This window comes from Eschrichtius robustus, chromosome 2 (genome assembly GCF_028021215.1).
Source record: "Eschrichtius robustus isolate mEscRob2 chromosome 2, mEscRob2.pri, whole genome shotgun sequence".
Taxonomy (NCBI): domain Eukaryota; kingdom Metazoa; phylum Chordata; class Mammalia; order Artiodactyla; family Eschrichtiidae; genus Eschrichtius; species Eschrichtius robustus.
The window spans coordinates 110,558,543-110,585,935 of record NC_090825.1 but is presented as its reverse complement, the minus strand read 5'-3'; the positions used below and the strand labels follow the sequence as shown (position 1 = coordinate 110,585,935).

At 53.1% G+C, this 27,393-nt stretch overlaps 1 protein-coding gene across 7 annotated transcripts; it reads left to right on the top strand.

Annotated features, from left to right (window-relative positions):
• Positions 1-697: 697 nt before the first annotated feature.
• On the top strand, positions 698-26,974 carry SEPTIN8 (septin 8). Of its 7 annotated transcripts, none has more exons than XM_068535859.1 (10): positions 698-814; positions 12,003-12,123; positions 13,169-13,364; positions 13,713-13,893; positions 14,907-15,068; positions 15,629-15,725; positions 15,923-16,091; positions 16,297-16,429; positions 16,531-16,721; positions 25,650-26,974. In XM_068535859.1, the coding sequence occupies exons 1-10, from the start codon at positions 785-787 to the stop codon at positions 25,813-25,815; spliced, it is 1,446 nt and encodes a 481-aa protein (XP_068391960.1). In that variant the 5' UTR covers positions 698-784; the 3' UTR covers positions 25,816-26,974. The 7 variants fall into 7 exon arrangements, with proteins under 7 accessions (XP_068391960.1, XP_068391959.1, XP_068391958.1 ...); XM_068535858.1 differs by having other exon boundaries at positions 13,707-13,893; positions 25,653-26,974; XM_068535857.1 differs by having other exon boundaries at positions 13,707-13,893.
• The last annotated feature ends 419 nt before the right edge of the window (positions 26,975-27,393 follow it).

The following is a 27,393-nucleotide window of genomic DNA, read 5'->3' as shown; positions in this document are numbered from 1 at the left end:
CGAGCTCGGCTTTTATTGCACGAATCCCGAGTCTGAACTTCGCATCCTGAGCATTTGTTGCGCAAGAATCCGAAGGCTGGTCCCTGGCCCGGGAAGGTCGCCCGGCCGGACGCGCGGGTCCCGCCTTGGGTGCCGCCCTGGCTCGGACCAGAGCATCAGGTGGGGCCCGGGGTACGGTCACCCGAGGCTGAGGCGGCCTCTCCTGGACCCGACGGGCCGCATGCAGTCCGTCGACACTCTGGCGGGTGGTCCCAGTGCATTTACAGGCTCCGACCGGGTGGAGGCGGCTTGGTGGGGGAGACCCCTAGGGCGCACGCAGCACTCCAATCTCCTCCGCACGGAGCAGACTTCCTAGCGCGCGGGAGCGGGACACTCCCTCCTGAGCTTGGCTCCAGCCTCCCAGGGACACGCGGCAGGCCGGCAGGCACCGGCCCCGGCTCCCCGGGCACTGCCCTCCCGGTCCCCCAACTCGGGGACTACAAGTCCCAGCAGTCCCCGCAGCCGGCACCTCCCGCCTCGCAGCGGAGACCCCCGGTCATCCCAGCGGAGGGGCTCGGGCTGCGCTCGTGGCCGGGCCGGGCGGAGAGGCCGGTCCCGCGGGCGGGGGCGGGGGCGGCTCCGCGGCTTCTCCCGCCGCCGCCGCCGCCAAGGGGAGTTTCCAGGAAGTGGCCATATTGGATCCATTCAGCCGCAGCCGCCCGGGCGGAGCGCGTCCCGCAGCCGGCTTGTCCCCATCGCGGCCCGGGTGCTCGCCCTGGCTCGCCCGCCCGGTGCGGAGCTCGTCATGGCGGCCACTGACCTGGAACGCTTCTCGGTGAGGGCCCTGCTGGGCCGCGGCGCGCGCGGGAGGCGCTGGACGCGGGGAGGGGGCCGCCCTGCAGCTGGCTGGGGTCGCGAGCCGGACTGTCAGCGCCGCGCGGCCAGGCCTTGACGCCGGGCGGGACGGGGGACACCGGAGCGGGCTCTTCGCAGCGCTAGACCCGGGTCCCAGGGCGTCGGGCGGGGGCGCCTTGCCGGGAGGCTGGCGGGGTCGCCCCCCTTGGGCGAAGAAGAGCAGACCTCTTTCGCGGAAAGGAGCAGATAAACACCCGCCTGGTCCTGGCCAGGTCTGAGGACAGACTGGGGCCCCGCGGGCCAGAGGGGAGGATCCAGGATACTCCGGACCCGCTTCTCCCTAGTGTTTCTGCACGGCTGGGGAGATTCCTAGCCGCGCAGGTGCTGTTGGATGGGTACAGCCGGTGAGGATGAAGCCCTAGGGATCCTAGGAGTCCCTCAAATGAGCCCAGGGCAGTTGCAGACCTGGGTCCTGAAGACCACGGCCTTCTTCTTCCCGCTCCACTCCCCACCCCCCCACCCAAGCTCCCGGATCCTGGGTGCGATTCCAGGCAGGTCTGGCCTCAGTGGTCGGGTCTGAAGCAGCCATTCCCCAGGAACTGGAGGGATTCCAGATTCAGCCCAGTGGATGTTTGGGCCCCAATCCAGGTATGCCTTCTGCAGGGCTAACGTCTCTGGTGGTCCCTGTAGAGGTCTCTCTGGGCCTAAGCCAGCCAATAGCCAACTTCCCAAAGGCTTTAATAATTCACCCGGGGGAGAGGGGCCTTTTGGGGATTGTGTCTGCATGTCCCCTGATGTCTAAGGCTGGATTTGGGTGTGTCTGGGAGGTTGGGCTGTGACAGTGAAGGAAGCTGTGTCCTCTTGCCGGCATGTGAGGCCCTGATCAGTGGTAAGGGGGAAGGAGGGCCCAGGGACGTTGGGGGTAGGGGGGAAATGAATGCTAAATATGTGACTGATAAGGAATTGGTTCTGGGGCTAAATAAGGGACTCTGGACTTATGTAATTAATGCTATAAATATTGTCATCTGAACTTATATATGTAAATTTTCTCTTTAATCTAAAAATGTTGGTCTACTTTGGAAATATGCGTAATTAAAGCAGGAACTCTTGGTTTCATAATTTTTAGACTTGGGTGTTTTATTCCCATTGGAGAGGGGCCTGCGAGTCAGTTCAGTAAGTTTAAATACAGGAGGAGCAGATTCAGAGGTTGGGCAAATCAGAGATTCACCCTACCCCTGCACTGTAAATGGGAATGTATGTACCCCAGGAGGGCTGTGCATGAATCCCAACAGATCTGCTGGTTAGCTGGAGGCCGAGAGAGCTGTGTGTGTTTGTACATCTCTGCCTGCGTGCCTGTGTGCATTTTCTGTGCCCAGCTGACCAGAAAGTTATGTCTGGGTCTTGTCTGTCTGTGGCCAGAGGTTACTCTAACAGTTGGTCTTGCAGGTGGGAGCAGTATGTAGAGTAACTAGAATCAGACTGCCTGATGTGAATCCTAGATTACTGCTTGTTGGCCTTGTGACCCTGGGCAAGTTGTTTAACCCCTCAATGTTCTCATCTGTATAATGGAATAAAAATACTACCTCCCTCATAGGGTTATTGGAAGGATTTAATGAGTATCCAGGCGAGGTGCTTAGAGCAGTGTCTGGCACATGGTAAAGACACAATAAATAATACATGTTACTTAGTGCCCATGTGGATGTGAAGACTGGCCCTGTGTGTAAGAAGGCAGCAGAGAATGAGCTTGCTCCATTACACGATACCCTCCCTAGGGGCTCCCATCACTACACTCGTCCAGAGATTATCCTCAGAGGCTGAGCTGAGAGGCCTAGCTGCAGTGCCAGGCATTGGGCTGGAAAGGCTCTTCCCCTCAGATTCCTGTGTTTGCTCTTAAACCACATCTGCAAGGATTTCAGGTATTATCGCCATGGTGGGCTGAGGCACAGAGAGAGGATTGACTCAAATAAGGATGTACAGCCTGAGCTCAGGGGCCTTGGTTACTGTGCCAGGTTAAGCTGGATGGATGGACACCTTCCACACCCTTCACACTCTGAGCTGTCAGCCTATTGGGAGGACATGGACACGGTTGAATTTGGGTGGAGACCTTGGGTTGGGTTTGGCCTGAATTTAGGAGTTTGGACTCCATTCTCCTCTCCTGCCTCGTCATCCTGGGAAAATCATTTCTTCCTTTATCTTGCTATAAAGTGGCAATAACCATGCTGATATTCTTCAAAGAGTTTGTGGAAGATAATTGCAGTCTATGGCATGTTTGGAGATATGTTTATGTGTCTCACTTGCTGCAGGGTTGAACTGGGTGATGAGCAGTGGCGATGAGGCTATAATCTGGTTGAGCTGTGATAGGTTGACACTACCCCTCAGGCTAGCTCGGTGGTCAGACCAGCCCAGGAGGGCCTGGGAACTGTCCCAACCTGGAGCTTAGATGAGCATATGGAATGGTACTTTGAGGTCAGTGTGTGCTGGGTTCCTATTCTCCATGTAGCATGATATAAAGACTGCAGGCTCAGCAACCTTTACATTTCGGCTGGGCCTCGCTCAATCCTAGATCAGCCATGGGGTTATGGTCGAAATCTCCTAGGATGTGCATGTCTGGGACAGCCCTCTGGGGAGTCTGTTGCCTCTTGCCCTCCTTGGGCAGCCAGACTCCTGTCCATTCTTGCTCTGCCCCTCCTCCTTAATTGGTCCCAGACTCTGGGCCTTACTCTTTGTCTGCCCCAGGGACCATCTCCTGTGTTTTTCCTGTCCGAATCTCATGGGGCAGGGTTCAAACTCTATAGCAAGGGAGGATTGAGGGCCCAGGGAAAGTGGAGATCTGAGGGGGAGAGGGAAGAAGCATGCAGCATGGCAGCCTCGTGCCTGGCACTCCTCCCAGCCCATCACTCCCCCCACCCCCATCTCCGCTTTATCCCCAGCACCATCTGTCACTTCCGTTGTCACCCCTGTAATCTTGACACTTCCCCAAGAAGCAGGCTATCCAGAGAGTGCCTACTCTGTCCCTGAGGCAAGAGCTGGTGGGAAGGAATGTGGGAGGCATCCCAGTGGGCCTGTCACAGAGTGGTGTCTCCCTGTCCTGTAAAAATGACCAGTAACCTCCTTGTTGAGCTGTTCTGAAGGAGAAGTAGGAGCTGAGCAAGGCACATCTGTGCAGCTCTCAGTGCCTGGTGGTGTGGAGGGGTCATAAGCGAGCGCCAACCTGCAAAGCTGCAGCTCCACCCCCTCCCCTTGGGAGGTGGGTCTGCCCTGCCCTGCCCCCCTCATGGGCATCATACCATTGCTATGGGTGCTCACTTTAGAAAGGTCTGCCTGGGATCTGGACTGGAATGGGTCAGAGCAGGGAGACTGATGGGGAGGCATTGGTGATCCAGGGGAGCACATGAAAAGGGACTGACCAGAGCAGGAACAGAGAATGTGGCAAAAAGGAGACTGACCACAATGCCAACGATGCAGGAGAAATGATGGAGGCTTGGAGCACAGGGCCAGATATTTGTCAAAAGCTTTGGATGGCAGGGAGGGCACTGGATGCTGTGTCCATCATCTTGTTGATGCCAGCAGCCCACGGTTGGGTGAGATGCAGACTCTGGTCATTGGCAGGTTTGGGCCTGAGACCCAGCCTCAGCCCCCAGTACCCCTTGAGATGACAGAGAGGGTGGAGCCCTCTGAGTTTTGAACCCTAAGATGCGCTAGGTGGAGGTACATATTTGGGGCAGTAACTAGCACGAACGTTTCTGTGGCTCCGGTCCAGCTACCAGAAGGAAGCCACTGCAGGATGACAGAGCAAAGGGCCTGAGGACTGGCTGGTCTCTATGTGTCCCCTGCAGCCTCTCCAGTCTTCCTGCCTCTGTGCTGCTAGGTTGGGTCTCAGAATCCCCAGTCATGGCCCCCAAGGCACAAGCTTTGCCAGACAACTAGATATGGAGCTATGCAGGCAGGAGGGAGACACATCTGCCAGGGGAAAGGATGCCTCCCAAGGTCAACATGCCCTCGTGATAGAGGTGTTCTTTGCTAGAGCCATCTGCATCCTCAGGGCTCACGTGAGGAACCATGGCTGGGAAGAGGTGGTGGAGGACAGGGCAAGGGGCATCTAGGCTGTAACATCAGTTGCCCTGGGTGGTATTGGGGCAAATTAGATATTCTCCTCCTCAGAACACATGGCTTCTAGATAGTTCTTGACCCTTATCTTGGAAGCCACATCAGAGGGACAGACCAGGGGAGGAAGGAATAAGAGCCTATTTCAGATCATAGGTGCTGGCCACTCTCTGAGGGACCTCCTGGCCTTGGGCCACCTGAGGGCCGGGGTTCAGGAGGGGCTGTGGGCCATGGACCTAAGTCCACTCACCAGACCTGGCTGTGGGGCCTGGGTACGAGTCTGACACTCTGCCTGGTGCTGGGGTGAATGGTGCAAGCAACAGAGAAGTACAGCAGTGCTGCCCCGAGCCTCTGCTGGCCCATGTTGGTGCCCATGTATTTCTCTGCCCCTTCCCAGTACCGGCATCCATTCTGGGGTAGGAGGGGGCCATGACCACCTTTGCTGCCCACATTCTTCTTTCCAAAGGTGGGGTCTCACTCACTGTGGAAAATAGATTGCCTCCATCCTGCGGTGTCCAGACAGCTGTGGCTTTCCCTGCTGTGGGGAAGTAGGGGGCTGCTGCTGGAGCCCCTGAGCCAAGTGGGAAAGTATGAACACCTGGGGTTCCAGTACCTTCTGTGGCCCAGAGTGCCTTCCCTATCTGCTCTCTGGTGGGATGGACCGTTCCCTCCCACGGGAGGGATGACATGACATCCCTGTGTCCTAGGCCTGGGGCAAGGTGGGTGGGCCAGGAGACCAGTAACTGTGCTCTTGGCTTCTTGGAAACCTGATTTTGACATGAGAAGTGTGAGATAAATCATCCCAAATTACTGAGTGGCAGTCCTGCTGTTTGTGTGCAGAAAGAGGCAGAAAAGTGCCTCTTAGTGAGACAGGGAAGCAGAGAGACTGGAGTATTGAGGTCAGGGCATGGGGTGGCCTCAGTCTCCTCGGGGTACTTTTGCTCCCAAAGTCCCTTCGCTTCCCAGGATGGGGGAGAGGATGACTGGCCTTGAGAGAGTGACAGGTGGTCTCCTCCTGGGGCCCAACTGCCATCTTGCCATTATTACCTCATCTGCCACCATGCTGGCACCATGAAGGCTGATCCTGGCTTGCGTCTTCTCCCCAAGTTTGTTGCCACCTTAGGAGAGAGACACTTTGGTTGTCAGGTGCCCTCTTGATTGGGGACAGGTATATTCTGCCTCTGTTCTTCCCTCCTGGCCCAGGGTAGCAGCATTCCCACCCCCACCCTCCCATGTACATCCCTGTAGTTATTTCCCGTAACCTTTGACCTGGGCTTAGAGGCTTGCTGTGGAATCCTGGGACCAGAGCCTAAGCCTTTCCTGGGAAAATTCCTAGGATTCCTCTCGGACTCAAGGACAGTTGTGCTATGACCATGGGTTCTGGCCAGGGGCCTCTGCTCTGGCTATTTAAGGCCCAGGCTGCTGAGAGTAGCTAGAGCCAGGGGTAGGGTGGTTTGTGCCAGGAACACAGGCGGAGAAGGCTCCCAGTGGCGCAATGACTCCTGGGTCCACTGCACAAGGACTTTATAGGGCCCCCCAGAGCTGGAGCTCTCCTGGGGTAAAGGCTTCCTGTCTGCCTGCTGGGTGCTCAGGACAGTGGGTACTAGGCATGGGAGCCTGGGGGGAGAAAAGCATCTGAAGTCCAAGGCACTTGGAGAGGACTCTGTGGAAGACCTGGGGTAGGGGCTGCTCTTTGCCTGGGATTCAGGAGCCAAGTACACTAATGGTGGGGTGCCACCTCTACTCCCACCCCAACAGCCAACCTCGTTTGGGAGGTTTGATCTCGGGGGCTTTTTTCACCCATAGCTTCCTTGGCTCTATTGGTACAGACGTTCAGCAGATTTCCACTTTCTTTTGGATAAAATCCTGTTTTTGTGGGCAAGTGCGAGACATGGTTTCCCCCCAAATCCCACCTCTCTTCTTGGTAAAAGGGGCAGCTCCTTTTGTCTGGTGTTTGGGGCTGCTCCAGAAGGCTCAGACAGCATTTCCTGGTCAGGAAAAGGATGTCCTATTTATCCACTGGGCTGCATAACAAAATGCCATTCTCTACTTTGTTCTGGACGACTGGGCATGGAGGAACGCAGTCAGCCTGAGCAGTTATTATTTTGGTTGTTGTCTTTGATGTGCCAAAGAAATGATGACATAGAAGCCCAGAGCCTGGCTTAGGAGCCAAAGGCTTGTTAGTGATTAGAGAGGGGCCCTGTGGAGTTTCCCATTGTGTGTGTAGAGCTCAGAGCGGCCAACTCTCTATCCTGGAGATTTGAGGACACTTTGAGCCTCCTGAGCTGGCACCCCTGGGAGCTGGGTATGTGGAAAGGGCCAGAAGCAGCTGGGTCTGCCTCTCACCAGGGTCCGAGTTAAGTTGTCCAGCCTGAAGGCTCCTCCCGCAGAGCAGTCTCCTGTGGGGCTCCATGCCCAAGAGTGCAGACTGGGTGTTTTGTCCTTCCAGGTCACCATTCTGCCAGACCCGGGGTTGCAGACTGTCAGGCCATTGGTCAGGTCCAACCCCCAGAGACATTGAGTTGGACCCTCATGGTATTCTCCGTTGGTAGTTGTTGTCAACCTTTGAAAACTAGTGGGTTTCGCAAAAAAATCTGGATTTCTAGATTCTCTTTAAAAAATTGGAAGATTTAGTAATGCTAGGTCTGCATTCCCACAGTTGGCTGGCGTCACAAAACCATAGCCATCATGGACCGAGCACAGCCTCTGCAGTTCCCCACTCTTCCTGCCTCTCCCTGAGGGACCCCACACTCAGCCAAGTCACCGGGTCTTTCATCCAATAGGCGGCAAAGTGATGTGGCTGGAAGTGTGGGTTTTACAGTCACATCATCTCCATTTAGATCCTGGCTTCACCCTCCTGAGCAGTGTCATCTTGGGAAGATTACTTAGTCTCTTGGTGCCTCCATTGTCTATTTCTGTACAGTGGGGATGATACACAGCCTACCTCATAGGGCTGATGTGTGGACTAAATGAGATTAAATTAGAGTCACATCTGGTAAGCCCTTGATAACTGTTAGGTGTGGTGGTTATTATTGTTGTTACTATCCTGCTCCCCTTCATCCATTTACGTTGCCTGCCTGGCCGTCACAGCCGTTTGAGTTTAGACTGAATTAGACTGAGCCCCTGAGGTTAAGAATCTGGTGTCTTCATCTTTTCATTAGCGGCTGTCCCAATGCCTGGCACACAGTAGATGTGCCCAGCAAGCCTGTGCTGAGTGGCTGAATGAATGAGTTGGGAGCATAGTAAGAGTAGGGGGTGCAGTGCAGCTGAGTGGTTTGGGGCATGGGCTTGGCTGCTCTCAAATCCCTACTCTACCCTGATTAATTCTTTAGCTTCTGTGCACCTCAGTTTCCTTACCTGTAAAATGGGCATAATGTCTCTGCCACACAGCGTGGGAAAGGGCTGCGTAGGAGACTGTGTAAATCACTTGGTTTAGTCTGCACAGGTGGACCTTGGTGAGGTGTTGGTGTCATCATTTGACATCCATTCCTTCCTGTGGTTGTAACACCACTTTTTCCTTCCCTGTCCTTACTCTCCTTGCTTTCTCCCTGTTCCTCTGCATTCAGAGTTTCACTTTGGGGACTGTAGCAGTCAAGATGCTTTCAGTTGCAGGTAATAGATAGCCCCATTCAGCTAGCTTAAACAGTAAAGGGGAGATGTGGCCGGGGTAAAGGGAAAAGCTCAGAGGTAGGGCAGACACTGGCTCTCTCTCCTCTGTGATTTTCTTGGCTCAGCCATCCTCTGTGAGTGGGCTTCAGTCTTAGGCTGGCTCCCCTAATGGTTACAAGATGGTCATAAAGGCTCAGTCTGGGTCGCTTGCCTGTGCCTGCACCAATCGTGCGATCATGCTGATTGGCTCAGGACTATTAGGACCCAGCCCTGGAACTGGAGCTGAGGTCTTACCTGACAAATTGCAAGTAACCAGTGAGAGACCTGAAGTTCCTTTCTGAGTTGTGGTAGCTGAGATATGCCAGTGGTGCTTTGTAGGCTGCTGGCTCCTCCTAGGCTGAGACCCAACACAGGTCAACGGAGACACCTGGGCGGGCACCTTGGAGGGAGTGTCTCACCTTGGATCACATGTTGTTGATGCCAAATATAGGATCGGGGAGGTTGGCATTAGTAACAGTCACACCTCAATAGAGCTGGGAGGTCAGGTCAGTCTCCTGAGACCAGGGAACAACACTCTGTCCCCGTGAGGACCAGCGGCCATTCTTCTGTGTGTGGATGTGTGTGCGTGCACGCGTGCTCTGGAGATTGACACTCCTGTGGCCCCCGAGGCTCCTGAGCAGGATCCATTGCCCCAGGTCTGTGGCCCTTGGAGTGACAGAGTGTAGCCTGGGCAACAACTTGGGGACGAAGACCTCCCTGTATGTACACACTTCTCCAGAGAGAGCCCAGCTGTGTGAGTGAAGGCAGGCAGGGCTCGCTGAGCGCGGGTTGGGTGGGCTTGTGTGAGACCCCTGAGCGCTGCTCTTAGCCTTTGGAGCCTGGGACTGTAAGAGAGTTGGGGAAAATCAGGAATAGGATGGCCTCTGATTCTGTGTAAGGACTCTGAAGCCAAGTGTGTGTGTGCGCGTGCGTGGCTTCCAGACAGCTGACTGGGTGGGTTTTGGCGGCAGACTACAGGATGTTGGATTGCATCCTGATTGTGTCACCCTTGGAAGAAGAGGATGAATAAACACATAGCCTTCTCTGCAGGCACAGCACGCCTTAAATTTTGGAGATTTTCGTTCTCGCCTGAAAAAAAAGCCCTAGACTGACTGTTCTGTCCTCCATTTGATCCTCAAGCTGCCACGAGCAGGTGGAACAGAGACCGAATAATGAAGCTCTGTGTAAGGTGGGCAGATACCCCTGATGCTGTGGCAGTGAAGACAGTGTTCAGTAATTTATAAGTGGTAGTGTTGTCTAGCACATTGGACATAGTGGTGGGAGGGTGGGAAGTGGGAAAGCCGACCTCCCGCAGCCTGCAGCCCACTTCAAGGGGCTCATGGAACAGTTGGAGAATCACGATGCATAGAAAAAGGACAACTAATAGTGCAAGGAAATGGGGTCACAGCCAAGTGAGGGGTATGGAATGTGAGTACTTAGGGGCCAGGTCAAAGCAGGTGCCAGGGAAATGTAGAGTGAGCTCTGGAGCCTGGGGAAGGTGTCAAGTTTGAAAAGTATATCCAGAGATAACCAACTGGGCAGGAACCAAGCCTGTGAAAAAGGCCTCAGATGGTAAAGGGCCTGGAATGCCATGCTAGGGGGTTTGAACCAGACCCAGCACTTCCTATGCTCCATTTACTGGTTTTGATGTGGCTACCAGTGAGAGGAAACTGCCTTGGGGCCTCTTTGTTGTTATGTTTGCAGCCCTGGGGGGACCTGGGCTTGACTGGGAAGGTTGTGACTCAGTCCCCTGGGGATGGGGGCAGGGAGAAAGGGTCAGCTATAAGAGCAGAGGCTCTGTTGAAAGAGGGTCATTGGAGGGAACCGCTTAGGGGTAACTCTGACTTGTTCAAGGGGATAGTACAGCTGCCCGGAGGGGCCACGTGGGGTCTAGGCTGCCCACACACACACTTGGGAGTCTTTGATGCAGGGATGCCGTGACTGAGCTGGGGGAGGGGCCTGGGGGAAGGGGCAGGTAGGCATAATTAATGAAGAAGAGAGGGTTGGGTTTGAGTGCCAAGGGGCTCACTGTGGTTGGGAGGAAAGAATGGTCAGAGAGTTCAGGCTGAGGCAACAGGCTGCGGCTGCAGAGAGGTCAGGGGGAGCGCAGATGCTCGGGAGATCCCTGTGCTGGAGGGCAGGGAGCCAGGGCCCTACTCTCTGGTCCTCAGCCCCCTCTGCTCACTGTGCCTGTACCCACACAAGGGCTGCCACTGTCCTAATCAGTGCTTCTGGGACTGTCTTCAATTGGGCCTGTTTCCTCCCCTCTGGAGCTGTGAGCTGGATGGCAGGATGAGACTCAGACCCACTGTCCTGTCCTGTCCTGTCCTTGCTCTGTCTAGCTGGCAGTCAGGGCAGAGGGGCTTGGGAACAGAGGAGGCATGCTTCTGCCCTACACGGAGCTGTCTGAGGCCTGCCCTTGAGAGGACCCAAACCTGGGAAGGATGAGCCTGGGAACCTTCCGTCAGAGGACAGCATTCCACCCCCATTCCCAGGAAAGCAAAGAATCCACACAAATTGGAGCCTGACCTTGACCCTCTGCTTTGGGTCCCGGTGGGTTCTTTTTATAGTGCTGTGGGCCAGCTCACTGGCCCCTGCCTGCTCAGGACCTGCTGCCCGCCTCTCTGGGCAGGCCTCCACATTCTCATCCAGAATCCTCTGTCTAAGCAACTAGGACTGGGGTGGGGCTGGGAGGATGGCAGGAGCCAGAGCCTGGGAGTCCCTACAGAGTACCACTGAGGCCTCAAAGTCACAATGCCCCAGAGACCGGTCCTGAGACCCAGCGGTGGGTCCGAGTGAGCGCCGGCCCCTTCAGCAGGGCCCACGTGTGCATTCCATGCTTGGGTGTGTGAGGAGCAAGGGGTGCCCCTGGAGGACTGTGAGCCCAGCCTGATGGGAGAGGCCCCCCCGATGGCGAGTGTGAGGGGGTCAGGCCAGACCTGCCTCTGCTTGAGTCCTGCTTCAGTAGGAAGGGGCCGCAGGAACATACACACCCTCTAATCTTGGCCTTTTGAAATCTTTGTTTAAGATCCAGGGACCATCCGGGGCCTCCTCCTGGGCAGGAGGGCAGGTGAACCCTCAGGTAGCAGCCATAGGTCTTGGGGCCACCTGCCAGGAGACACCTCAGGCCCTCAGGTAGACATTCCTCGCCAGCCCAGGAGGAGCAAAGCCACAGGTGAAAGGGCCTTTTCCCAGATAGAGTCATGGGTCCTGAGGCCCTGGGGCTCCCTCTGTGGAAACTTGGCCTGGAATTGGAGCTCTGATGCACTCACGATGCGTCCTGAGATGTGCTGAGAATTGAGACAAGGTTGGCGGCGGTGGCGGGGGGGGGGGTGGCGATGACTCAGGTTTAGCCTCCCCGCTACTTGGCCCCTCTTCCCTAGTGGGCTCACTGCCTCTCTCCTCTCTCTTGGCAGAATGCAGAGCCAGAGCCCCGGAGCCTCTCCCTGGGTGGCCATGTGGGTTTCGACAGCCTCCCCGACCAGCTGGTCAGCAAGTCGGTCACTCAGGGCTTCAGCTTCAACATCCTCTGTGTGGGTGAGTGTCATGCCTGGCCAGGGGGCAGCCTCAGACAGAGGACGGACGCGGGTCTTCTGGGAGATGGGGCGCTGCTGCCCTGACCACCTGTTGAGCTGCAAGGGGACCTCCCAGGCAGAGTGACACTTTGGGGGGTCAGGACGAGGCTTTGGTGGGTGTCTCCGCCAGGGTCAAAGATAGAGGTGGAGCCAGGGCCTGATTCAGGGTTGCCATGAAGAGTAAACTTGGAAAGAGTAAAAAGCTTGGAAGTGCTTTGAGTGTTTATCACAGTGGTTGGGATCCATTTGTTCGTTTGTTTATTTAAAAAACAGTCGTTGTTCCTACTATGTGTCAAGGACACTATGGTAAACCAGACTGTCCCTGCATTACAGTGTTATGTAGTAAGAGCTCCAGTACACATCTAAACAAATACAGCCCCCAACAGGGAGGCTCTGTAAGGTTCCATGAGCCTCAGGGCCTGGGGCTCCCAGAGGGGGACAAAAAGCTCTGCCAGACCCTCTACAAGTGCCCAAGCCCTGGCATCTGCCAGGCTGTGGGTGCCCCTTGGAAAGTAGCATTTCCTGAACCTCCCCCCTCCCATTAAAGCTTCATGAAGTTGGGGCCACCCGCAGCAGGTGGGCTGAGCCACTGGTGGCTTCAGACCGTGACCCTGCTGGCCCCATGACCTTCCTGGGCCCAGGAGGGATGGCGTGCAGAGCAGGTGACCGGGTCCCGTTGGTGCCAGCAGAAGCCATTGTCTAGTGGTATCTCACAGCTGCCTGGCTTTGTCTCTTCCCCACGCTCTGAGGAAACACCTACACACCCCACGTAGCCACGTCTTATGTCCAAGTCAGCCTTTTGGGTCTTCCTTCCACGTATTATTTCTGAGGCCACTGAGAAGGGATGGTTCATGGGGTTGGGGACAGTGGGGGATGGAGTGGGAGACCTGCCCCCCTCTCTTGTACGGAGGCCGAGGGTGCCTGAGCCCCACCTGGCTTACCCAACAGCCAGGGACAGCCCCAGTTCCAGCCTTTGACATCCCCTCCGCCCACTCCTTGCCCCCCAGGGGAGACCGGCATTGGCAAGTCCACACTGATGAACACGCTCTTCAACACCACCTTTGAGACCGAGGAAGCTAGTCACCATGAGGAGTGTGTGCGCCTGCGGCCCCAGACCTACGACCTCCAGGAGAGCAACGTGCAGCTCAAGCTGACCATCGTGGATGCCGTGGGCTTCGGGGATCAGATCAATAAGGATGAGAGGCAAGCAGCGGGAAGGGCGGCCCGCCTGGTCTCTTCCCTGTCCCTCCACGTTGGCCGTGGTTCTAACTCTCTGCCCGAGTGCTCTGCACTCCCCGCTGCCCCAGACAAGTGACCAAGCCCGCACTCCATGGGGGCCAGGGGAGGCCCGTTAGGAGAATATCTAAGGTCCTGAGGACCCCTTGGGGGACCAGGAGAAGGGGTCAGCCACCTGTACCCAGACAGGGATCCCCAGGTAGAAGCTGTTCATCCCCACAGAGAGGAGGCTGGTGGGCAGCCTGGCTGGGCTCCAGGCCTTGCACCGCGGCTCTGCTGCCTGCCTTCCAGTGACGGAGCCGTCTGTAGTTACAGGCCCATAGTCGACTACATCGACGCGCAGTTTGAAAACTACCTGCAGGAGGAGCTGAAGATCCGCCGTTCGCTCTTCGACTACCATGACACGAGGATCCACGTCTGCCTCTACTTCATCACGCCCACGGGGCACTCCCTCAAGTCCCTGGATCTGGTGACCATGAAGAAACTAGACAGCAAGGTCTGGCCCCCCTCCAGCTGATTCCGTGGGCTCCCCATCTTCCACAGAGGCAGGGTGTGGTTGGGGGCTTGCAGACAGCCCCCTGGGCTTGGTCCTCTCTGTATCTTCTCTTGCATCTGTCCCTACGGCTCCAGCCAGCCCCCATTGCTCTGGGCTCTTTCTCCAGATCTCTGTCCCCTGCGTCTGGCCCTGAGCCCATTCCTTCCAGCTGAGTTGATTCTTATTCTCAGCCTGCTAGCTCCTGGCATCCTCCCCATCCCCCTAGAGTTACCTCCCCACCTCGCCCCTGTCCCTCTGCCCCTCTGACCCCACCTCCCCAGAGCATCCCAATTCTCTGCTCGTTTTCTCTCTCTCAATTCCTAGTTCCTCTGCTGCCTTCACTTCCCCTGTCCTTCCTGCCGTGGCTTTCCCTTGGGGTCCTCCCGAGCACAGTAGAGACAGGAGAGTTAAGCCCCAGAATTAGAGTAGGAATGAGGAGTGGGTATTAAAAGGGCAGCTTCATGGGAATGACAGGAATGGCATGGGGTCCTGGAGGGTGTGCAGCCCCAGAGTCACCTGTCAGCTCTCACGTGACTGCTCCCCCCTCTCAGGAGTTAATTTTCACTGTGAACAATGGGATGACCTTGGCCTGGGAGATTTTGAGGTCTTCCTGTGGCTACTGCTAATGGGTCATCTAACCTGCTTTGGGGGCGCTCAGCCCCCTACTGCTGGTCCTGTCAGGCCCCACGCCGGTTAAGACCTTCAGAGCACTCTGGGTCAAAGCTGGGTATGCCCAAGGGACTAATTTGGGGCTGGGTGGAGGTTTGGGGCAGCCAGGGCTGTAAGAAACACTGTAGCCAATTGTTACAACCCATCAGAATGGCCCCAGCTGGCTGGGTTCAGGCCAGGACACCCCTTAGGAGCAGCTCCATCTCTCTGGCTTCCTGCCCGCCTGCCCAGGGGTGTGGCCTGACCAGGGCTCTCCACAGTCAAGGAGCAACTCACCTGCTGACCCCTTTCCTCGATCCCGGCAGGTGAACATTATTCCCATCATCGCCAAAGCGGACACCATTTCCAAGAGTGAGCTCCACAAGTTCAAGATCAAGATCATGGGTGAGCTGGTCAGCAATGGGGTCCAGATCTACCAGTTTCCCACGGATGATGAAGCTGTTGCAGAGATTAATGCGGTCATGAATGTGAGTGTTGGGCAAAGGGCCTTGGGGCTCTGGGGCCAGAGGGCTTGGAGCCGGCCCCAGGCCACTCTCTTTTCCTTGGGTTTCAACCTTAGCTCTCCAGGAAAGATGGGTGGGCATCTGGGAGCTGGCCAGTCCTGCATCCTCTGGACAGGGGATGGGAAGAATTGGGTATTGGGTTGGTACCGGGGCTTCCCCAGGTTTAAGTTTCCCAAGGTACGAACTCAGGGCTGGGATCTGAAACCTGCAGGAGCAAGCAGGCGGGATGCCAGGGCTTGGGAACTTGGAAGAGAGCCAGGCCCACAGGTCGTTTGAGGGAGCTTCTAGTGGCCCCTGGGCTGAAAGAACACCCTAGAACAAGAGGAAAGGGGTTGCGGGTTCAGCCCACTCCCTTGTGTAGAGGTTCCAGGATACTTCTCCAAAGGAAAGCCGGCAAGTGAGCATCTGGCCAGGCCTTGTTCAGGTCTGGGCAACCCCTCCCTGGGGCCCAGGGGCAGTGAGGGTGGGTCTGTCCATTAGCCTGTGTCAGCTCAGTGCTCATGCACACTTGGGCCCCTTTCCAGGCACACCTGCCCTTTGCCGTGGTGGGCAGCACCGAGGAGGTGAAGGTGGGGAACAAGCTGGTGCGAGCGCGGCAGTACCCTTGGGGCGTGGTGCAGGGTGAGTGTGGTGGTGAGAGCACAGCCCCGGCTGGGGACACGGACTCAGTCCCCTGTCCTGTGTCCTCCCCGTGACCATCTGCTGCCTGTCCTCCCTCTGGAGTCTACCTCTAACACCCTAACCACTGTCCTGTGCCCCGTCCTTCCTGTGCTGGTGGCTGGGTGCCTGCCTGATGCCCACGTGCCCTCTGCTTTCAGTGGAGAACGAAAATCACTGCGACTTCGTGAAGCTCCGGGAGATGTTGATCCGGGTGAACATGGAGGACCTCCGCGAGCAGACCCACAGTCGGCACTACGAGCTCTACCGGCGCTGCAAGTTGGAGGAGATGGGCTTCCAGGACAGCGATGGTGACAGCCAGCCTTTCAGGTGAACAGCCTGTCTCCCCAGCCACAGCCAGACTTACCACGTCAGCATCTGTTCTGGGGGCTTGTGAGCTGGGGAGAGAGGCTGTTGGGACCCCAGCATCCTCTCCCCCCGACCCCCCATGCCCACGTGATTTCGCTTCTCTGGCTCTGCCCACTCCGTTCCACCATAATCCCCGCCTTGGCCTCTTTTCTCTGGGTCTCCACAGCCTACAGGAGACATACGAGGCCAAGAGGAAAGAATTCCTGAGCGAGCTGCAGAGGAAGGAGGAGGAGATGAGGCAGATGTTCGTCAACAAAGTGAAGGAGACGGAGCTGGAGTTGAAGGAGAAGGAGAGAGAGGTGTGTGTGGGGCTTGAGGGCTGTGGTGAGGCCAGGCCAGGGAGGGCCCGGGCTCCTTCTGGGCCCACATGAAGCCCGGCCTCCCCGCCTTCTGCTCCCAGCTCCACGAGAAGTTCGAACACCTCAAGCGGGTCCACCAGGAAGAGAAGCGCAAGGTGGAGGAGAAGCGCCGGGAACTGGAGGAGGAGACCAACGCCTTCAACCGCAGGAAGGCGGCGGTGGAGGCCCTGCAGTCTCAGGCCCTGCACGCCACCTCGCAGCAGCCTCTGAGGAAGGACAAGGACAAGAAGAAGTAGGTGGCGGGCTCCCTGCCCTGCGCTGGCTCACTCTCTCTCGCTCTCGCTGGTTCACCATTTTGCTCTCTCCTTTCACTTGCTCTCCCACCTCATTCTTGCTCACCTTTCTTCTTCTTTCACTAGTGATCTTCATATCTCAAGATATCAAGCATTCATGCCCACTCTTGTGTTTGTGCATGAGTGGCCCCTCTCTCCCTCTTCTACCCCACACCCCATTTCTCTCTCTCTCTCTCTGTGTCTTTCTCTCTATCTTTCTCCTGCAGCCCCCTCAAGAGCTGGGTGGAGAAGGCTGGGCCACACAGGCAGGGAGTGGCCCCTGAGAGGGTGTAGGGTCTCAGGGAAAGTCTTTCAGGCCAGGAGACGGTCAGGGCCTGGGAATGTTAGCATTTCTGGGCAGATTCCAAAAGCTCCTGTGGTTTCTGCTTGGACAGCCATGGTGCCTCCCCCTCAGTCCTGAAGCTGTGGACGTGGGCCCCATGTTGGCAGGCAGGTGGTGACTGAGGACAGTGGAGACTTGAGCCCAGCCGGCACTGACCCCCTGGACACTATGATCTTGACCTGCTAAAGGAAGGACAGCAGCTCCCTGTAGGGGCCGTGTGAGTCCTACTGGAGAGGGGGCTGCCCCTCAAGTAGAGGCTGGAGTTGTTCCTCCGAGAGTCCTCAGAGGAGAGAGAATTATGGGGGATGGGGAGGAGGCTTTTCCCAGCCTCGAGGAGTGCAGTCAACTTTTGGTCAGGTGGGGGCCACTCTAAGTCCCTTCTCCTTGGTGTTTTTCATAGCCTGTTTCCACACGCACATCTGGAGTCCAGATGCCCTGGCTCCCGGGGAGTCTCCCTCTCCCGCCCCACTTCATTCAGTGTCCCACACAGCATCACACCGTGGGGATCTCGTCTGTCCTGCTTCTCCCTGCCCCTGGTCTGTGTCAGGTACCTTCCTTCTCTTGCCAGGTGTACCCATCTTGGTCCTCATTCTTGTTCTTCTTGGAATTCCATTTCCTCCTGGAGTGTTTGGGAATGTGTGTGTCCAGGCACTTCCTTCCTTGGTGGCAGTGGAGCCTTGTGGTTAGGGCCATGCAGCGCATGGCTAGCTGTGGCCCTGGGATGCTGCTGGTGGCCTTAGCCCTCCACCTGCCCCCCAATATTGTGCTCCCTAACACACACACACGCATGACACATGTACACTGTCTTACTGTCTCCTGCCCCATCACATACATAGACTCAGACACATATCTACTAAACACACAGTCCCCAAGGCACACAGCACAGAGGCACAGACACATCTAAGGAAAATAAACTTAACGAGCTTCTGGGGAAGACCAGGGGGACAAACCCAGGCGTTTAGGAACTGGATGCCAGTTCTCATTCCCGAGGCCTGTCTTCTGCTTTGGAATAGACCCTGTAGTTTCCCCCATCCTGCTGACTGGTGGCTCCACCCCAGCTGCTGGCACGGCTGCGACAGATAAGCCCCTGCTCATCCCCAGGGAGGACCCCAGCCCCACAGTCCCCTCAGCCATGTAAATTTCCCTTCTGATTTGCATTTGCTTCCAGCCCTGGTCCCATGTCCGGGTCTTGGTGAGCTCGGTGAGTGTGGTGGGGGCTCTGTGAATTGGAACCTGTGTGGATTTCAAGCTAATGGCTCAGAAATCTGGTTTTTCCTGGGAGGGGGTATGCCACTCTATGAACCACCTGCTGGCTCCTGAATTGACTTTGCCGTGCTCCCTGCCAGCTTATCCCAGGCCATCTCGTTAAAAAAAAGGCAGGCAGAATCCCCTAGGAAATAAGCTATGGAGAAACCCCTCAAAAACAGAAGATCAAGGACCCGTGGCCGGGTCAGGGGATGAGGGCCAATGGGGTGGGGTGCAGGCTGGCTGCAAGGGCACCAGCACAGCTCAGGGTGGGGCTCATCACTGGTGTCAGGTCTCCCTGCTTTTTTCATGTGACCTGGGCCTGGAAAACAGGTCTTTTCTGTTTGCTGGACATTCGAGAAAGCTTCAGTCAGTTTGGCCTCTGGGAGAGAGCCCTCTCCTCCAATGCTGGCCTTGTGGAGGCCAGGAGTGGGGTAGGTGGGGTGGCTGGGAGCACCCCTTCCCCCTGCCCTGGTCAGGGGAATGGGATGAGTCAGGAGTGCATTTGGGGGGACATTTGTTTGGTGACCATTTAGTTGAATGGCTTTGATTGACTGTACTTATTCTTCAAATTTTAATTCATCTTTGCAAAATTACTTCCCTATCAGACCCTCAGCCTGGGATGCCATAAACTGAAGCGAATTCTCTGCTTTGCTTGTTACAAATGCCAAACTGACAGTCCTTTCCCAGTGTTCATCTTGCTGTCTTTTGCTTCTGTTTGATTTGGTCGTCTGTGTACCTTTTAATGTGTCTGTTTTTGTTCTGTTTGTTTTATTTTTATTTTTCAGTTAACGCACGCACAGACTTACATGTCAAGAGTGGACTTTAGACTTTCATGTGTTAAGTTGCTTGAGTTACACCTTGTGACCCTTCTCCCATAACATGGTGTGAGGACGGACTGGGAGCTGGTACAGACTCCAGTGTTTACAGCCTTGCTTTGTCCCCCCACCCCACCCCGCCATCCCCCAGGCTGCCTGGGCCTGGCGGGCCGCCCTCTCTATGCAAACTCGTTAAAGCCATGAATGCTGGAATCCAAAACTGATGAGGTTTATTTTTTTCAGAGCCAGTGGCTGGTCTTCCATTTACAGTGTCACTATTCCTTGACGGAGCAGTTATGTGCCACTCTAGCGAAGGCCCCAGCCAGCGATGCTCGGCCTAATTGTTCAGCGTCAAGATGGCAACTCATGCAGTGCCCTAGATGTGGCCACGTGGTGTGGTATACATGCTGCAAATTCGCCTGATTCCCCTTCATTTTAATTTTTCTAACCTAGAGCTTAATTTCAATAATAACTTTTAAAGCACTTCTAAATTTTTATTTTGGCACGGGCATAAAGACAAATAATACCCTCTCCCGTTATTTTCATAAGTAACAGATTCCCTGATTTTTAAAAACTAAAAATATCTCTAAACCTTTCTTATGTATAAAGTATCCCTATAAACTATAGGGAGAGGTGGGTAATAAACATCCTGTAATGACAGTGTTTGGAATTTCTTTATGGATGAAAGTGGATCATGAACAAGACCACATCCAGTGTTTTTACTGTGAATGTAAATGGAACAGCAGCCCAAAGCCATTGTCTCTGTGCCCCAGAGGTGCTACCTGTAAACAGGGACCAACCCCATGTGTGCGTGTTAAGTGTTTGACTCTAACTAAGACCCCCAAACCAATCCTGCATATTCCAAATGCAAAGAGTGTTCAGCGGGAACAGATTTTTCTCCAGGTCATTGTTTCCTTTTTCTTGGCTGAGTCACAGGGAAAGAGGTGACAGTGTCTGATGTATGTGAACAATTTAAGAAAAAATACCAGCAGAGGAGCTTTTCCCCTTTACCAGCATTCTTAAAAAGAACATTCTAAGAAAGTACAAGCATTCTTCTATGTTCCTGTTGGTTTGCAAGCCATTGAGAATATCAGGGTTGAAAATATGGGCTGATAATATGGTACACAAGAAATGAATGGATGAGAGGAAGGATTTCATTTAATGTTGATGAAGCACTGTGCTGGGCATTGGCTACCCAGAGTAACGCGCAGCTCTGTCCTCAAGGAGCTTACAGTCTAGTGCACTCCCTAGTTGGAAGACTTAGGAAGCTGCGCTAATATATTGTTGGATTGGCATTTTGTTTTTTACGTCCTTCATCTTCCCTCCCATCATTGTTTCCCTCTTTCTGCCTTGGCCTGCTTTACTGATTTCCAGGACCAGGTCCTGGCTCCTTCTTGCCCTTCTGAGACCATGTTCCATTCAGAGAGGGGTGGAGGGTGAGCTGTGTGTATCCACTGAGGCGTGACCAGGAAAAGGTGGTCTTTTTCTCCTCGCCAGGAGCAGAGCAGGTTTTATTGATGCTCAAAGTGAAAATTCTCCAAAGTTATGCCATGACCAGGGGTGGATACAGGTTTTTGAGGGGCTCGAAGCTTGAACTACTTGAGAAACCTTCTTTAAAAAAAAAAAAAAGGAAGGATATGAGTATAAAATTAGGTACAGGGCCTTGGAAAGGGCACTGAGAATTAAGCTTCATTAGCTTCAGAGTAAATCCACCTCTGGCTATAACTGATGCTTCATTGTGGGTGTCCAAAAAGGTAAATCAGCATATCTAAGGCAGATGTGGACTGCGAGTGGCTTAACTTTAGGGTAATTATGTCTGAAAGTGTATTTAGTTGGGTGGAAGTATGACCTTTAAGATAGCCTCTGTCAGCTAATGTACTTCTGAAGACGAGGCTCAATGACCCAGCAGGTTCACTGGTTATATAAGAGATGAGGACTCCTGATTCATGGGCTAATCTGGGGACTCTTGGAGTGGGCAGATTCTGCCACCCATCCACTGCCGCCTGCGGGCTGCACCCAGGGCATACTTGGGAGGCCAGAATTATGGCTGGTTATCTGCCTGCGGGCCCAAGCCTTCCCAGAATCTCGGGGAGACCTGTCATTGTTACATTTTCTGGGGTCTGAGCTGCCTCCACAGGACCCATTGACTTTAGTGAGCCTTACTGCACTTTTCTCCCATGCTGTTTATGTTTGGAATTTTGTCATTTTTAGCTGAGACCAAATTAATCCTTGGTGCCCAAGGTGGGCTTAGAACTTGCCATTATTTAACAAGCTCCCCATCACAGAATGTGCCCCCTGTCTGCAGGATCTGATTACCCCTCCTTTTCTGTCTCAGTATCATCCGTTGGCATTATTACGACAGTCAGTGGGATCATGCTGGCATTTACTATCATGTCTTTCATGAACCAAGTTGGTTTTGGGTAGAATCACCGTATAATTTATTGACCAAACTGAGACTTTTGAGAGTGAAAGGAAATGCTGTTAATAATTATGCCAAGTCAACAAGCATAAGCCATGACTGTCTCAGGCAAACTGGGATGTATGGTCACCCAAGTTATGGGTAACCTGAGTCTAGGTGGTCTGCACTTGTGCAGACTAACTCCATGTATGTTTGTGTGTATGTCTTTGTGTGGGTTCCCTGTTAAGTGGGGCTCGTATTACTGGATAAGAGGCCCGAGGGAAGTGTGGCTTGCTAGTCTGTTATATTAACATGCTTTTCTAAAACTGCTTCACTTGTTAATTCATTTACTCCTTCATTCATTGACAATTTTTGTTCCTTTCCATTCACTTTGTACTCATTTTTTTTTCATTAAATTTTGCATTTATTTTGAGTTTTTGTGGTGTCTTTTTTGGCCAGTGGCTTTTCTGATTTAATGTTTCCTAGCCTATTAATCTGCTACACCTGTGGTAAAATACAGCTTGTCTTTTCCATGAACTTTGTGGGGTTGATCAGCTTCTATAGGAGTTGTGTTTTAATAGTGAATCCTGCCATGGGCATCTGTGAAAGGCTCTTGAATGGGTGTGGGATGGAGGAAACATAGTTAGGAAGGAGAAGATGCAGCCTGTGGTTAATGAATCTTTATCAGGTGACTTTATCCAGCAGGACATGAGAGAAGGAAGACCCTGCCCTTGAAAAGTTTACCTCCTTGTTGAGGAGGCTTGACATATGACAACTAACATTTGAGTTCTTATTGTGTGCTAAATTGGTCTAAAGTGCATTACATGTATTAATTCCTCTAATCTTCACAATAATCCTATGGTTAGGTACCATTTCCCCCATTTTATAGGCAAGGCACAGAGAGGTTAAGTAATTACCCAAGGTCACACAGCTCGTAAGTGGAGGAATTGAGGTTTCAATATTGGTATCCTGGACCCTTAATTCCTGCGCAGCTTGACAGTGTAGGTTGGTGGACCTGAGATGGTTTTGTAGAGATGGGATGCCCTGGTAAGTAGGCAAATATTTGGTTGAGGAAGGGCAGACTGGTAGTTGAAGGAAGTGATGGCAATCTCCTGGGCCCATTGTTGAGGTGCTTTCTCTGTTGGACACTAGGCTAATTTCTGGGAAGACCAAAATGAGGAGATGGGGGACTAAGGTGGGGAAGCTGACAGCCCAGCAGGGAGACTGGCATGCAGGCATCCCTAGTGAAGGTACAGCACTACTCTCCCCACAGGGAGGCAGGTAGCAGGGAGGCAAAGTCTTCTTCAAGCTTTGAAGGACAGAGACTCTCTAGGAAGCCATGGGTAATAGGGCCACACTGATGGAAGGACCTTGGCTCACCCAATTGGGGGAGGTAATATTCGGACGAATTTAGGACAGGTCTATGATGCTCATCCACTGTGCTCCTCTCTTAGCCCATCTGCCTCTGAGCTCTCTCCCATCTCTGTTTTCTGCAGCCACAGTCCTTTACCAATCCCTGCCCTCTGCCGATGGGGACAAATGGAAGATGGATGTGTCTTTATTTCTCCCACCACAGTGATCCCCAATCTCTAATCTGAGGTGGGATATGAGTTGCTAACTGCAGGAAAAAAATGTTAAAGGAGAGTAGGATAGGACCTAGGATTCCAAGGCAAGCTTGAACAGCATAAAACTTTAAAAACAAAAAACAAAAAATCTCACAAGTGGTATTTTGGCAATACAGAAGTTTGCGTCCCCAAAGAAGGGGAATATTATTTACAGAAAGATGAAGCAGCAAGGCTGTCCCTTACCCCCATACTGTGGCTCACAGGTCTACCTTCTCCTTTTTCCAAGAGACTGAGAGTTGGTTTAGCTCTGGGGATGCAGCTTACTTGGTTAAGGGGGTCCAGATACCTCTCAGCAGTTTCCTGAAGTCAGAGACAGCGTGAGCTGGTGTGGGCTCTCAGGATGAGCCCCTGCCCCACCAGTGACAGTGCCCACTCCCCATGGAAGGAAGGAGGCAGAGGGAGCTGTGGCCATGAGCAGCAGGCTGCCCCTCAGCATGCCCCTCTGTGCTGGACTAGAGGACAGTTACTGACGGGGCTCGAGAGATGTATTTCAAGTGTATTTGACTCTATCAACTCTAAATGCAAGGTATGTAATACATATAAAATAAGACTCAGACAGGGTTGAAAGGAATTAAAGTGTATTTTAACAAAAGCTCCAACAAGCAAATTTGTTTCAACAAGAGGTAGAGATTTGTGCTGACTGCAGTACAGACACTATTATAGTATATCTGGTCCTCGGCTATTTTGCAGCTGGTAGCAGATCACACTCCGCATAGCTTAGCACGTTTACACAAAACTGTTCACAGTGGAAGGACTTCACAAATTACCTCTAAATGTGTGGCTCAGTCATTCATAGCCCCAACACTACTTACACAGCCCCAGTGGGCATCGCTGCCAGCTGGACTCCACTGCCTAGAGAATGGCTCTATAGTGTCACCTCCCTCAGCCACGCTAGCGATCTCTCCCTCCTCCTGGCAGTGGTGGAGGCAGCCTCAGCCTCAGCACCTGCTCACCTCACCCAAAAGCTCTGGGAGCTGTCTCTCCCCATCACAAGGGTCACCTTGAAGTGTTCTGCTTTAACACAAGAATCCCTCTAGTTAAGCTAATAAACTACTTTGCTTAAGAGTAACAAAGGAGAAATATGCCTAAAGCTTGATCAAGTTGCTATACATTAAATAAAGCATACTTTATAAATTGAGTCCTTATGAAGAAAAGACTTAAATCCTGGCCAAGTCAAGGTAAATCTATCTGGAGAGACTATCCCATTTCTGCAGGGGTGGGCAGAGTACTTGGGACTTGAAACCTGCACATGTTCTTGGTACAAGCCTGGGAAGCTGGAAGGACCTGGCCAGCTCTGGCAGGTGGAGCAGCAAGAACTTGTCTGTCAGCACCAGCCCAGCCCTTCGGCCCTGAGCAAGGCCTGCCTCTGGCCTCATGGTCCAGCTGCCTTAGGGGCTGATACAGCCCTTGCTGGAGAAGGAAGAAAAAGCAAGCTGCAGTATGAGCATTTACTCCTTCTCCCTGGTCTCGGGCCCAGGGTTCAGAGGGAGGCAGGGGTTCAGTTTGTCAGATTGCCCTTCCCTTTAGGGACCCTGACCTGTCTTTTATGCCCCCTTATTTTTTTCTGAAGACAGGAATGTTTTCTCAGTTGCTCTTTCAGGGCCTTCTTCCTTTCTTGTTATAGGATCCATAAAGCCTACAATATAGAGGAGTCCAAGCAAGGAGGGATTGCCATTATGCTCTAAAGGGCACCGGGATAGGGGCACAGAGGCTGGCAGGTGAACCAGATAGTTGTCTGTGCGGGAGGATGACTAAAAACTTGTCAGCTGCTGCTTTACAAGTTCTTTGCAGTGGTTCCACTGCCTAATACCAACCTGTAATTAAAACAGAGTGGTCATCTTTGAGGCAGAATCATTTTACATTCTAAAGAATGAGCAATTCAGTGCCGAAATATTAGCACGGAGCAATTTCAGGAAGGTCCAACCACCCAACTTAAGAACATTAACCCCACCATCTCAGGAACACCCGTCTTCAACCTCAGCAAAAACTGTCATTATTCTAACTGCATTCCATCTTACCCTGTCCATCCTGAGTGATTCTGACCTCCCAGTGCCTACTCAGGGTATCCTGGTGCCTGGTACCATATAGAGGGTGAGGGGTCTGAAATTTACACTCCCCAATACTAAGCTCAGGTTTGCTTCCTCCTGAGCTAGACATGTCCCCACATCCTCTTGACTACAAGGGCTGCTACTGAGATAAAGCTTCACTGTCTGTCAGAGAAACCCACTCTGGTGAAGGGAATGTGTATCTAATACTCAAGTCCAGAGGATATGCCATGTGTGGAAAGCCTAGCCCTTAGGAAGACTCTTCAGAGTCATCATGGCCAGAGCATCTTCTGGAGCCCACAAGGGCCAAGAAGGGCCACAGGTACCCTTTTGGGGGCAGAGTGCATTAGCTGAAGGGGCAAAACTGAGAGCCTGGTCTGGGGCAAAGTTGATGTCTACCTGTGCTTTCTTTAGCAGATCAGATATAGGAGTACAGCAGTCGGGCATGAGCCTCTCCAACTCTAAGGTGATGATGACCAAGGCCAGTGTGGAGCCCTTGAACTGCAGCAGCTGGTGGCCCGCCATACAGTGCTGCAGCTGCCTGGTCAGGGACGCGACGTGGAGGGAAGGATTCCTCTGAGGCGGCAGCTCCTTCACGTGGGGCCAGCCCAGGACCACCAGGGCGTGGAACTGGAGACCGTGGTTTTTAATGTTAGAACAGAAAACCCCATACTTTTCATATATCAATGACCAAAAGTGCAAACAATTTAAATTTTCATCAGGGAATATCAAATGTTGCCCAACCCTTTTCATTCCCATTCATGGCCCCCCAAGGGGCTTGAGGCTTAAAACCCACTCTGTGGCCAAGCTCAGCTTCAACCCTGGAGAGAAAAAGACAGTCTGCTTTGTGACATGCTCATTAAGAGCCTAAAGTACCCAGATGACAGTGTTTCAATTCTGAAAAACAGAAGCATATGATTCAAGATTAAAGTAGCAGAAAAGTTACTTGTATCTGCTTGACATGAGAGGAGACTCTGCAGCTTGGCAACAGTGGCCAGTTTTCATACTGATAACAGCCCTTAGTGATTTAATCTTCATGCTTCATAACAGACCAAAACCCCATGACATTTCCACATTGCATAATTTTGCCTTACTAACAGAATCATATTCTAAAGGATGACCATCATTCTCTAACTAAAACAAATACAAACAAATACGACATTTTTAAGTGCCAGATCAATATGGTCTAAAGCCTCAATAAGGATAGTGTGTAGGTGAATAAAGACAGCTAAGTGAATGTGTGTAAAGTGTAGCAAAAGCAGACAGATTTTTATGTACAGTATTCATAGAATGGAAAGTTAAATATTTTTGCAGTGTGTATTTAAAAGAGAAACTCACCATAATAGTGCCGTCTAAATATCTTTGTAAAGTTAATTTAATGTCCTTTAGAAGTGGGAGTCTGGTGGAACTGTGTTGGATTTAAGACAACATTTCACTCTTCCGTATGTTGTGAGCCTTGTGGGTCACCTCACTGTGCTGCATGTGCAAGGACGTGTGCTTTGCCATCCTACGTTGTGAACAGCTGTTCTAAAGGCACAATGAGTCCAGGGTAGACTCGTACTTACTATGGTCAAGAAGTCCAGCGGTGTCCCACTGTAGAGGTCCCAGTGAAGTTTGTCCAAAATAGCCAGCTCCATCCTCAGCAGCTCATTCGGGGAATAGCCAGAGCCGTAGTGCTTTATGAAGTCTTTTATGCGTGGAATTAACTGTAAAAAGAAAATAAAGAGGCCAAAGCCCTACACCATGTCATGGTAGCTTTTGTTTTCTTATCCCTGGGGGCTGGGCATCCATGACCCTAGTAGAGTTGTCTTCCAGTGACCCACCACAGAAAATGCTTCTGAAAGAAAAACCAAACCAGATCTTGGCTATCTGTCAAGTCCCCAGGTATTGTGACAATATGTAGTGAATGTCACATGGTCACCTGCTGCCAACAGGTCTTGATCCCCAACTGCACTCCAGCTCATACCTGAAGGTGCTTTGGAGGCTGGGGCTGTGCCGTCTCCCCCATTCAGCTGTAAGAACGCACTCAAAGCTTTCCAGCTGTGGGCTCTACCCATTCCCTGTTCCCAATCCCTACCATGATTCCTTGTCATAGAGAGGAGTATGCCTTTGAGCTTCCTGGTCTGCATCAGACAGATTCATTGATAAAACCTCCCAT